Below are 12,365 nucleotides of genomic sequence, written 5' to 3'. Positions count from 1 at the left end.
GTGCAAGCTTGGTGTAGTATTCACGCAACCCCAGACAATAGACAAGTTCCTCTTTAGTGGAGGCACTTCTAAGATTGCCTTGACAAGGTTGAGTTTAGGGTGGATTCCTTGAGTGGAAGTAGTGTGTCCCAAGTAGTCTACTTCAGACTGTAGCAATCAATATTTTCTGAGTTTTAGCATGATGCCGTGCTCTTGCATTATTGGCAGGACATGGTAGACTAGCTCTATGTGTCCTTCTAATGTACTGGTATAAAGTAGAAGGTCATCTTGGAATGCCAGAAAGTCCCCTGTGTTTTAAAACAACTGATCCATGAGTCTCTGAAACACGGACGTCGCGGATGCCAAACCAAAGTGCATACACACAAATTGGTATGCCCCAAACAGCATGTTAAAAGCGGTTAGTTCCATGGAGTCTTCTGTGAACTCAGCATGATGATATGCTCAGCATAGATCCAGATAAGAGAAAGATTTGGCTATGTCAATCTTTCTCATCATCTCTGAAATGTTCGGAAATTGATTTATTTCAAATTTTATTTTCTTGTTTGGGCTATAGAGGTCAACACAGATCTTTATGTCTCAGTTAGCTTTGCATGCTAAAACTATTGGAGCCAACCATTTGGTGCCTTCGAACTGCTGTTTTATGCTGGCCTTCAGCCTATGTTTGATTTGAACCTGTAACTGATCCAGCCATCGAAAGAGAACCTTTCTCATTTTATGTTTAATAGTTGCGCTCCTGTTCTGAGAACGATTTGGGGCTTGATAAACAAGATATTGCCAATTGATTCAGTGAAAACAGTGGGAAATCTTTGTATAAGGTTCTTGAGCATGATGTCAGTAGTATATGCACTGTCAGTTTCAGCACTTTTGCTGTTAGTCTCTTGTTTCACTCGACCCTGCATGAATATATGTTGCTCTTCTTTTGGTTGTACTGCAAGTTGGATGGAAGTCATGTCTTTCCATCTCAGCAGTGGTGAGGCCTTAGTTGCTACATAAATGATTTCTGCCGATTACATTTTCTTGCATTTCATCAGTGCTTGGAAGTAGCCAACAAGCTCAATGCATGACCTGGGTATGCAGTTGGAGATATTACTATAAGTAGCAATTGACCTACTTCTTTATGCTTCCTCATTTAAGGTATGTTTGAAGAGTTCCTTGGATATCACACTGTAGAGTTACCCAGAATCTATCAATAAAGGATATTTTCTTTCCTACTACGCATATCAAACAAGCAGGTTTGGGTGGCCATGACCCCTCTTCTGGTCCATCTAGAGCCAGGACCACGTTACTCACTTTGTCAGCTAGGTCTTCATCATTCTGCGTCTGTACTAAGTAGGGAGCTTAGATGCTTGATTTGCCTTTGCTTTGTTGGTGTTATTCTGGTTTTGTTCGTCTGGACACTTTGAGAAATTGACTGCACAAATGGAGTTCAGCGCTTGTGAGACATGAACTGCCTGAGGTTTCTCTTGGCCAATGGCATTGCTTCACTTCATAAATTGTTCTATGCTTCGGCTAAGGTTATGGCCTCATCCAGGGTGTTGTATGCTGCAAGCTATAGGCGGTCGCACATATTCTGGTTGTTAGTTTGCACTAGGAGCTAGTCCTTGATCACTTCATTTCAAATGTGCAAAGCATTAACATACTGCTCAATGATATCCCCTGGCTGTTGTTTGCATGTGTAAAACAGATGTCTCCACATGGCTCTACTGACTCTTGGCAAGTAGTACCCATCACGTTTTGCCAGCCTCTTCGAAGGGGTGCCTCTGACCTTAGGCAGTTCAGTAGAATAGCCTTTTTTTTGGCTGGGGGAAAGAGATGGCCATTGGATGCCTCCAAATATGTAAGGAATACTTGCTTCCATCTCTGCCAAGGAATGGCGGGTGTATCGGGTCTATGCAGGAATTCGGGGTGGGGGAGGTTCAACATGTTGCAACATGAGAGGGTGGCCATTGGATGCCCCTGGCAGATCACTATCGCCAAATGTCTGCTGTGTGCTGACATTGGGTAACCTGTGTGGATTAGGCATTATTTGTTTTTGACATTTGAATTCTTCTCTTCTCTCCCCCTCTTTTGTTTCAAGACTAGACAAGTTCTGACACTTAAAGGTTCCCCTTGATGTACCAGTTAATGAGTACCATCAAGTTGGGTAACAATTACTATCTGTTATCTGCAAATAGCAGCAAGATGTCAATCTGGAGGTGAACATGCACTCTACAAATACACCTGTTAGGTATGTTTTTTGTCTTTGAAGGAAGCCCAATCCATGGGGACTCGTGTCAGAGCGGTGGGTGGCCAGCTACACTGATGTCCTGGCAACAGGCCAAGAATTTTATGTGGAGACTCAGTGCTCTTTAGGTGCTGTGAGCTTCAGTTGTATTGGAGGTAACAAAATGTTGCTCGTTGCTAGGGGAGATACTCGGAGGTGCTGTTGCAGCACGCCCTAGGTTCCTTTGGTCTAGTGCAGCTCGAGGTTTTTCGGGGAGTCAAGGATGTGCACACTGTGTGCCCACCTTCACGTGGCTGTGCTCATCAAGGACAGCTCACTGTGAAATTGATCCAAAATCCCTGACGATGGGTTGAGCCAGACAACCAGCATGGTGTATGGAGGCGGCGTGGTTCCTCGAGCAGAAGTGGTGGAGGTCTTGCCATGTCATGATGGAGTGACCGAGGCTACGACTCTTTGTCAATGTTGTGTGGCAGGTAAAGGTTCAGCAATGACAGTAAACCATGTAAGTAAACACTCTTTATTGCAGAGAAGACATCACACACTTCACCTTGCCTAAGTCACTCACCATCTCTTTCATCTCGTGACACTACCTGAGATCATGGAATGTTCTGATTCCATGATCTCCATGCAGCACCATGAGACAGAGGATGCAAAAGTAGTACTTGTCATTTGATCTTTGCACTATGGATAATAGAAAAAAGGCATGCTAAGAACAGTCTTGGATTGTGTATAGGTTAGGCATTTGCCAGGTACTGCTATTATACACCCATGTAATCACGCAATTGTCCATCTGTTGCCATTTTATGGCCAGTTAGTACCATTATGGCAGTACTTGGCAAAGGCTTATCCAATGCCTAAACAAAAGCAAAAATGGTTAGCTTTGTAAATGTGTGTTTTTAACATGCATACAGTCACAACCAAATACGCCCAGTTTATAGTCAGAGGAATGTCTGAAAATTACCCCTCTGATCCCTCGATCTCCCACCACATCCCCGCTGCCCACTACTGAATGTTTTGCCGTGAACATTTGGGCAGACATCAAGCGATATGCAGTAGCTCATAACAAATGAGCAGGCTAAACACATGGAAAAGTAGGGAGCATGGGCAAAGCAGAAACTGGGAACACACATACCCTCAAATGCAATAATCTTCTCTCCACACTAAATATCCTTAATATTAGAGTGCCACCTTTGAGCCAAAACCGATATATGATATTGCTCCGGAATCCAAGCATGCACCACTTGTTTTGAAAGATAACTTGCGTGCTGACAGTGGCGTTCCCAGTAGCTTCTCTGTCTCTGTCTCTTCTCTGCAGCCTGTTGCACCTGCAACGGAAATACAAAGGGGTCTCTCCTTACTGAGAAGGCGCTTTATTTCTGATTTCTCTGGCAGCCCCATGTGTGTGTTTTTTGAGATGCGGGAAATGCAATTTCTGCACATGGCAAGATTTACCACGAGCATTTGGCCATGGTTCTAATAGCCTTAACGGGTGCTCGGCAGGGTTGTACCTGCAGTTTCAGGTGCCAGAAAGCTGGCCATTAAGGATTACAAATGTGACATCAATACGTGTATGACCCAGACAAAACTTCCTGAAGATAAATCCAAAAGTCAATTAGCATGGGAAGCAGATGGTGAGTTCAACATATCTGTAGATATTTGGGAAAACGTATGGTGTGGAATCTTCACCTGTAGAGCCTGTACCCCTTAGCCCGCTGTGGAGCACGCTGTTGTTTTCTCTGTGTGGACTTTGGCAAAAATCGTTTAAGCAAAGACTTTTTCAAGTCTCTGGACATGCCCCAGGAGGGGCTGGACACTTGTGTTTGTGTTATAAACATGCTTGCTCGCGCACCCGCGCACCTGCAGAGCAAGTACCTTCTGTCAAGTACTGCTTAGCCTGCTGTGGAGAACGCTGTTGTTTTCTCTGTGTGGACTTTGGCAAAAATCATTTAAGGTACTTTTTCTATCATCTGCAAACAACTCGAGCCAGCAGGATTTCCCCTCTCTGAAGACTTATACTTGTTTGTTTTAGCAAAGACTTTTTCAAGTCTCCGGACACACCCCAGGAGGGGCTGGACATTTGTGTCTGTGTTGTAAACGTGCTCGCTCGTGCACCTGCGCGGGCGCACCTGCAGAGCAATTACCTTCAGTCAAGTACCCCTTAACCAGCTGTGGAGCATGCTGTTGTTTTCTCTGTGTGGACTTTGGCAAAAATCGTTTTAGGTATTTTTTCTATCATCTGCAAACAGCTCGAGCCAGCAGGATTTCCCCTCTCTGAAGACTAAAACTTGTTTGTTGTTTATTTTAGTAAAGACATTTTCAAGTCTCTGGACACGCCCTGGGAGGGGCTGGACACTTGTGTTTGTGTTATAAACGTGCTCGCTTGCGCACCCGCGCGCGCGCACCTGCAGAGCAAGTACCTTCAGTCAAGTACCTCTTAGCCCGCTTAGCCCGGCGTGTCCAGGTGCCGGTGGGGAATCATCTGTGTTTTTTTTTTAAACTGCTGCATTTGTTCAAGATATATTTTATTTATATTGATTCTCATGTTTAGGTAATGTATTCCTTAACAACGAGTATGCCTGCAAATTCGGTGTATAAATCCAATATGGACACTGTGATCGGCTCCCAAAATGCTTGTATATCGCACAAATCCATTACTTTCACGCCGCTCAGACAGGCCAAAACGGGGTCAGTGGTCAATATGCCACATTTTTCAACAAATCCGACCCTGAAAACATTCCAGTGGTGGGGGGGTGAAGGGGCATGTCAGATGTTTCCAAATCAGTACCTTACTCCGCTCTGAGCCCGGCACGAACAAGAGCGACAAATGTGCCTCTCAGTACAACGAGAAGCTGTTCGGCCACGGTTCTGCCAATGCCTCAACTACTCTCAGATATAACAATGCTGCATACCAAAGAAGGTGCAACAAATTCGCATGTTAATAAATCCTTGTCAGCTAGCCCAACCACATCAGTCTAGGACAGCCTAAATATTTCAAAGATCAGTTACCATCGGGAAGGTGATCTCTCGCTGTATGCGAGTCACCCATAACCATTTGTAGTGCGCTTACACATCAGGTGGACGGTTCCATTGATGACGCTCCAGCTCACAGAGACTCGTCTTTATATGTTTATCCCACTCCTCGCCAATGTCACAAAGACCCTCCTGCAAACATTAGCATGCCCCATACAGCTATTTTGGCTATAAATACCACCATAATGAGCTTATTTAAATTATTAGACAATCTTGATCAAAAGCTTACGCCTCAAGCTCAACAAGTGGAATCAATCTTTAAGTGGATACTTCTGAATCAATCCTCTGGAACCACCTCTCCCTGTTACAGCAGATTCAAACTTTAAATTTGAATCTGTTCGGTTGTTCCCAGAGATGATCCGACCTGTTGCTACCACTGATAACCCTCCTACCCAATCTTTGCCGGAGAATTCATGGGTGAGCATAAATCATGATGATGAAAGCTTGCTGCCCGTAAAACCTCTGAGTGTAGGAAACACGAATGACAAACAGCAACGAAAACAAAAAAGGGTGATTAGACACACTCTGACAAAAAAATCCAAAAACATGCAAGTCCCGAAATTTTCTAAAAACAACTTTGCTTCTTTTTTCAAAACAGTTTCTGCGGCTACTAAAACTGCAAAAGGGGATGCGCTGTTACATTCAGACCATACGTCCGCAGCTACAGCAGAAATACACTAAAGCCGCAGATACTAGTAGATCCACACAGGCCATTGGTAGTTGTGTCACTCCGACCCTGAGTCCTCGACAGAGTGCCCCTTTGAACTACCCTCCTTTAAACAAACTAGCCCCTTTGAACTACCCTCCTTTAAACAAACTAGTCCAAGCTATTGAAATTGCCAATCCAGACCTCAACACAAGGGCGCCTGTGAGCGGTCCACAATCCGAAGACACCCCAACTCTCAGTATCAATGCCACAAGTGAGACTTCTTGCTCTATTGGGGAGATGAAGAAAATGGTTGATACGTATTTGGAGACAAGATTACTTACACATACGGCCAACAAAGAGAATACTGCGAAAATGTCTATGCAAACGTGTAATCCTGACATCCCAAGACATTCATCAAAGTTCCATAATGACACCAGACACATTGATATAACGCCTTTATCAAACGCTGTTCCTGTGAGGTCACAATTAAGCAACATAGCTGATATTCATCTCTTAGGCAATGCACCCAAGGGAATTGCAAATCAGAAATCTCATGCTATAGCAACTGGTCCAAATAATCAGGACCATGTACAATTACCTGAAATGTTAAATTCATGAGCGACAAGTCAACAATCAGGGATTTGCTTCAAACAAGCGTTACCAAATACTTCCCCCCATATCGAGGTTGTCCATAACCAAAACAAAATCTCCTTACCACATTACATGCAAAGTATTAAACATAACCTTATACCAAATTGCCACTCGTTGATGATGAAATGTCGTGGGGGCCAATTTAATGCATATGACCTCAATCGAAAAAAAAAGTGTTCGCAACATCTTTAATGATGTTGTCGAGCTAGAGGACATCACCTCCGGTGACATAGATTGAATTGAGTTCATTGCAGGCAGGAATTTAACAGTGATAAGGCTATGGATCCCCTTGGGTGTTGTTCTCAATGCCATCTGGCGAGTTAAGATGCATCTTTTTAACATGGGATTTTTAATTGCACAAGACCCAGTCCGCACTCAAAATCAAATTACTTACCTAATGTACTCCTCAATAAGCTCTGTAGCCAAATCAGTGCAAGATCATGCAGCCCAACTTAATAAACTGTCATTACTGAGAGCACAACTGACAAGGCCGGAGTCGCATAAGTTACTTTCCTTGTGCTGCTGGAATACAAGAGGGCATTGCCATCTCGAGACCTCTGTATGCAATTTTGCTGTCTAGTGTTTTAGGAAACATGGTTACTCGAAATACCTGTGTGGGATAACTATGCGATTGCCCTTGTTCCAGCCTTGAGAGGTGTTAAGGGCAGACTCTCCTCGGGGTTACTAGTGGCAGTAAGAGTAACCTCAGATTTCGTGATAAAACCGTGGCTGACTTACAGTGCATTTTTACAATTAGTCAAATTGCTGAGTGCCACTGGCTCTATTGCCCTAATAAATATCTATTGAAACCCTGATAGAATTTCTGATGACACAATCTACTTAGAACTTGCAAATATGCTAGAAGTTGTAGCAATGTCCAGTGATATTACATCCATCATCATAGCAGGCGATATTAATATCGATTGTTTTAAAGAGAAAAAGGACTGTGCCAACCAGCAGGCCCGGAGATGGTCTGACTTTATGTCTGAGAGAAACTTCACAATGTTAAATGGGGCGATGAAAGGAGATGTGCCACCACAACCCACATGACACAGACAAAATTGGTCTAGCATCATTGATTATGTATTTCTGGACACTAATTTCTTTTCACAGATTGTCTCACTAAAGGTTACACCTCAATCCTTTAGTGATCACAATTTGTTAGCTATCACATTTGAGTGGAAGAAAGCTGTCTCTCAGGTAGACCGCCAATACCTCACACAATCACTTGTGGTCAACAATGCTAGATCACGCTTCTCATGGTCATCGCAAAAGCTCTGCATATTTAATAACATAATTGAATGGCATTCCATACATAATCCAACAAGGCAATGTACTCCAATTTTAGAGCAATTTAAAGATAACATCTTGATCAGAAAAAAATAATTCAGTGAAACAAACTCATACATTTGACCCTGAAGAACGAGAAAGAAGAGCTGCCTATCGCAAAGAACGCAAACTCATATTAAGATCAGCAAACTAATCACCACAAACTGCCTTGAGATCAGCAAAATATCAGTATACAAATTGGGTGCGAGCCCGTAGAGCAATGCTTTTTCAACAAGATAGCAACATTTTTCTTAAGACCAAAGCTTCTAAAAATTCGGCAGACACTTGGCTTTTACTTAACAATCGCAGCCATTACTGTCAAATCGATGCACATGCCAATGATGTACAAGGGCACTAGTGGATTTGACATTTTAAAGATCTTTATCTGGATACTCGATTTGACAATTTCAAATACTCTATCCAAACCAAAGCTGATTGGATATTGGAGTGCTCGATAGATACCTTCATAGACTTTACTAAAAAGACAAGTTACTCTAGAGCAGCCAGACCTGATGGTCTACATAACATCATGCTAAAGGATAATCCACAGCTTTGGCCAACAATCTTGCACATCATGTTTCAGCAAATTCTAAAAAATAAAATCTTACCTTGGTCGTGGCAAACATCTATAATAGTACCGATATTCAAGAAGGGCAACTATTCCTTACCAATGAACTACAGACCCATAGCCCTTCTTGACATACCTGGGAAAATCTTTGCGAAATGTGTTTTAAGAGATTTCAACACATGGACACTCTCTCACAATCTTCGTGACACACAACAGTCAGGTATGTTGCAGGGATGGGCAAAGGCATAACCTTATTGTGCCTAAATGTGATAAAATCTCAATGTCAACATGTCAAGCAACAGCTATTCTTTGCTTTTGCAGACCTACATGCTGCGTTCAACTCAGTGTCCAGAGCCTTACTGATCTGTAAGCCTATCCGAGACCAATGCCCAGTAACCCTGTGTGACATTATATATAGTTTTCATTCCAACACTTCCATCCGTATTCACCTCAGTTGGATTGGACTGCTCTCCACTTCCATACCTACATCGCGTGGACTCATGCAGGGGTGTCTGTTAGCCTCAGCTGTATTTAAAAACTTCCTTCATGATGTAAAACACACATTTGAAACAGTATGTTCTGACTCACGAAAATCAAGGGAATAGCCATACAGGCCCTAATGTATGCCGATGGCCTGGTTTTAATAGCAAAAACCCCATTTGGTCTGCAAAAGCTCCTTACAGAGTTCGAACAATACATCAATGTCAACGAACTGAAAATGAACACATCTAAAACGCAAATAGTTATTTACAGTTCTACTAAGTCTGGACATAAGTTGAGACCCTGGCTCATTAATAAAACTCGACTAGAGATTGTTCCAAACTACATCTACTTGGGTATGTCTTTTGAAGGTTAGGCTAAAGCCGTAGGTCAGTTATCATGCATTGAGCAAAAACTGACCACACCCATATCCCAAGCCAGAATCATAATGCATCGATATGATAAATTCACCCTACTTCCGGCTTTGATGTATTGGAAATCCAAAGTAAATCCTACTATCTTATATGATTGGAAACGGATACACCGCTCCCCTCTCACATATTTGATAAATGGGAAAAGAAATATTGGCAGCAAATATTAAAGCTTCCCCAATGCATCCCAATATCCTGGATTCGATATGAGCTAGGCCTAGTATCGGTCCATCCAATTTATCACTGGAAACTGTGTGCTTTATTTCGCAAATGTCTAATATCCACTCCAATGCCTGTGATGTTAAAAACCTTATCTGACTATCTTTTCTCAAGCAATCATACGTTTGTTCATCAATGGCTGTTAATGATCTACTGAGTTCTTGCTCATGCTGATATTACAATTGATCTGTTAATTTCTAATCCGGATAAGGCTAAAGATAAAATGTACCGCATGGACTGGATCGACAATCGGCAACTATGTTTACAATATAAACTTCTTTCTCCATAAATATTCCATCCTAAATCAATGGGTATTACGGAAAAATATTTGGAGAAATCCCCTTCTGTCTTCTATAGACATACCATATTGCGTTTTCGCTTTAATTTATGGCCAACCAGAGAGCGGCTCTATAAACAGAAAATTCTAACTAAAGCTCATAATGTTTGTCAATTCTGTCTGTCATCAGAGACTCCAGAAACAACTGAACACCTGATTGCACAGCAGTGATCAAAGAGTAGTTCATTAAAAAAAAACATCATAAATATCTGGGCGGTATGGATGAACAATCATGTTGGTCTTGTATTACTGGTACATCACACCCAATGATGCAAATCGCGACAGTGAATTTTCCGAGTTCTCTAAATCTTGAACCAAAATAAGCAGTAATACACAATTTATGTAATCAACTGTGCTCTGTTGTGTATATATATATATATATATGAAACCGTATAATTTGGTATCACAGTCAATATTAGGTATGTTTAATATGTTTTATATAAATGAAATTGAAAAGTTGATTAATTTCAGCTGATTCAATAAAAAAAAAACATGGCTGCTAATTTAACTCAATCCATGTCCTTTATGATGCATAGAGGCTTGTTTACTCCTCATAGAATAACCACAAATTGCTACTCACTCATCAGCACCGTCTGGTCATGTGAAAGCCCTGCAGGATTGTTTAAACTCATGATATTTGAATGCTAATTTGTTCATCATTTTGGGAACACTTAACATTTTTCCAAAAGATTTTAAAATGGCATTCCCCTCTATCTTTACAGTATATTTGTATCGATCCTTTGGGTGCATCTTACATTACACTTACCAATTTCCTAAACTTATTTCATTTATTTATTAACCTATCCATCCTTACAGATGATTACTAAATACTGGAAAAATGCTCAGGCCTTACATATGAAAGGATGGTGGAATTGACTTTGTTCTACTCACCAAATTGAGTCTTGTATTGTGAAACACAATAATCTAATACTCACATTTCTGCATAGATGGACTCCCTTTATTGAATTTCGTAATCATAAAGTTCCATCAACTGGTTTTCAACATTTTGGTTCTATTTCCAATGTCCCCAAACCACCATGAACTTTCTACAATATGTGCTGCTTATAATTGTCTCTCCTTTCCTATCAGATTTGTCCTGTCTACCGTCTTGTCACTTGTTCTATTATATTTATCAATGTTATAATGTGATTTCCATTTTAAGGCGAATTTTCGAATGAAATGCTACATTCTATTTCACTTCCTTGTTATGAAATGTTCCCTTTTCATATAATGGTATTGTAGCCATCTATATCAATGAATTGTACTTCTAAAATGTTTCAATAAACATTAAAATAAAAAAAAGGATTACAAATGTGAAATAATGGGCTCTGAGATATATTGGACTGATACCTTGTTTTAGTAGCAAACAGTATGTTTGGTGAAGGATCATCCAGGAGGTTACCCATACAATATGACTGACAGTGTAAGGGGAGCTTTACAAGTTTATTTTGGAGTTCAAGAGATTATTTTGCATGTTCAGTAGTAATTTACCTCTTTCAAGTCTTCATATGTAATTATCAAACAACCTTCTTCATCCATATGCTTGTTCCAGGCGATGGCATGATCAAAATAGGAGCCCCAGACCACTGAGAACAAGCAAAGAAAAGAATTAGATATTATATAATGGGCACAGCATTCTACAGAAGCACAGTAGGTAGCCCACTGACTTTTACATTAGCCTGTAAAAGAAGAGGTCACAGAGATGAATGCCACAACTATTCTGACCTAGAAGGAAGGAGGTAAAAATGTGGAAAACACTTGGTAATAGTTTTATTTGAAGGACTGCCCTACTGCACGTATAATTAGAACTCCATATTCGTCTTTGCTCCGGAATGAAAGCCATCAATAAGGAACCCCTTGTTGTGGCTGATAGAATGTGGAATGTGGCCGGCGTGGAACTGTGTGGGGGGAATGGAATGGGCAAAGGAGATAGGAGTCAGTTGATATGTATGAATAAAGAAGTATAGGTGCGCGACCATCTCATGTTATAATTTAATGATGACACTGTTATTAGAGTTGTATAATGGAGATATCGGCATTTGGCGATGAGGAGATAAACAAACCACGATATTAAAGTAAAGAAGACTCAGAGATACTGGCAGCTTACAGAGGAGATTGGGAACACGGACTGCGAAGATGGCTGACATGGGAACAGAAACAAAAACAGATTGAGTACAGACAAACGACCTGAGGAGTGGATCATAATTAAAGGACAAGACACTGAAAAGAAAAACGGAAAATCAACGGCGAGGACAACGTGTAAAAGCTCATGAGAAGGGGAGCAGGATTTGCGGAGACGGTAAGCAGTGCAGCGCAACTGCCGTCCATGAACAGTAAAAACCTTAAAGTTTAGGTGATGAACGTATGTTCATATATTGCAAAGATATACAGGCAAAGATGCCGCGGGAGAAAAGCATTTTTTTAAACAAGAGAAAAAGGATCTAAAG

At 41.3% G+C, this 12,365-nt stretch overlaps 1 protein-coding gene across 2 annotated transcripts in view; it reads right to left on the bottom strand.

Moving 5' to 3' along the window:
* The window catches only part of SULT6B1 (sulfotransferase family 6B member 1), a 382,977-nt gene that overhangs the window by 163,351 nt on the left and 207,261 nt on the right, over positions 1-12,365 (bottom strand). For both annotated transcript variants that reach the window (XM_069630680.1, XM_069630681.1), the window contains exon 5: positions 11,410-11,504. In XM_069630680.1, the coding sequence (XP_069486781.1) occupies positions 11,410-11,504 (95 nt within the window). The remainder of the gene's footprint in view (positions 1-11,409; positions 11,505-12,365) is intronic.

This window comes from Ambystoma mexicanum, chromosome 6q, assembly GCF_040938575.1.
Source record: "Ambystoma mexicanum isolate Mex_15411 chromosome 6q, UKY_AmexF1_1, whole genome shotgun sequence".
Lineage (NCBI taxonomy): Eukaryota > Metazoa > Chordata > Amphibia > Caudata > Ambystomatidae > Ambystoma > Ambystoma mexicanum.
Note: the sequence above shows the minus strand (reverse complement) of the source record. Positions and strands in the feature narration are given on the sequence as shown.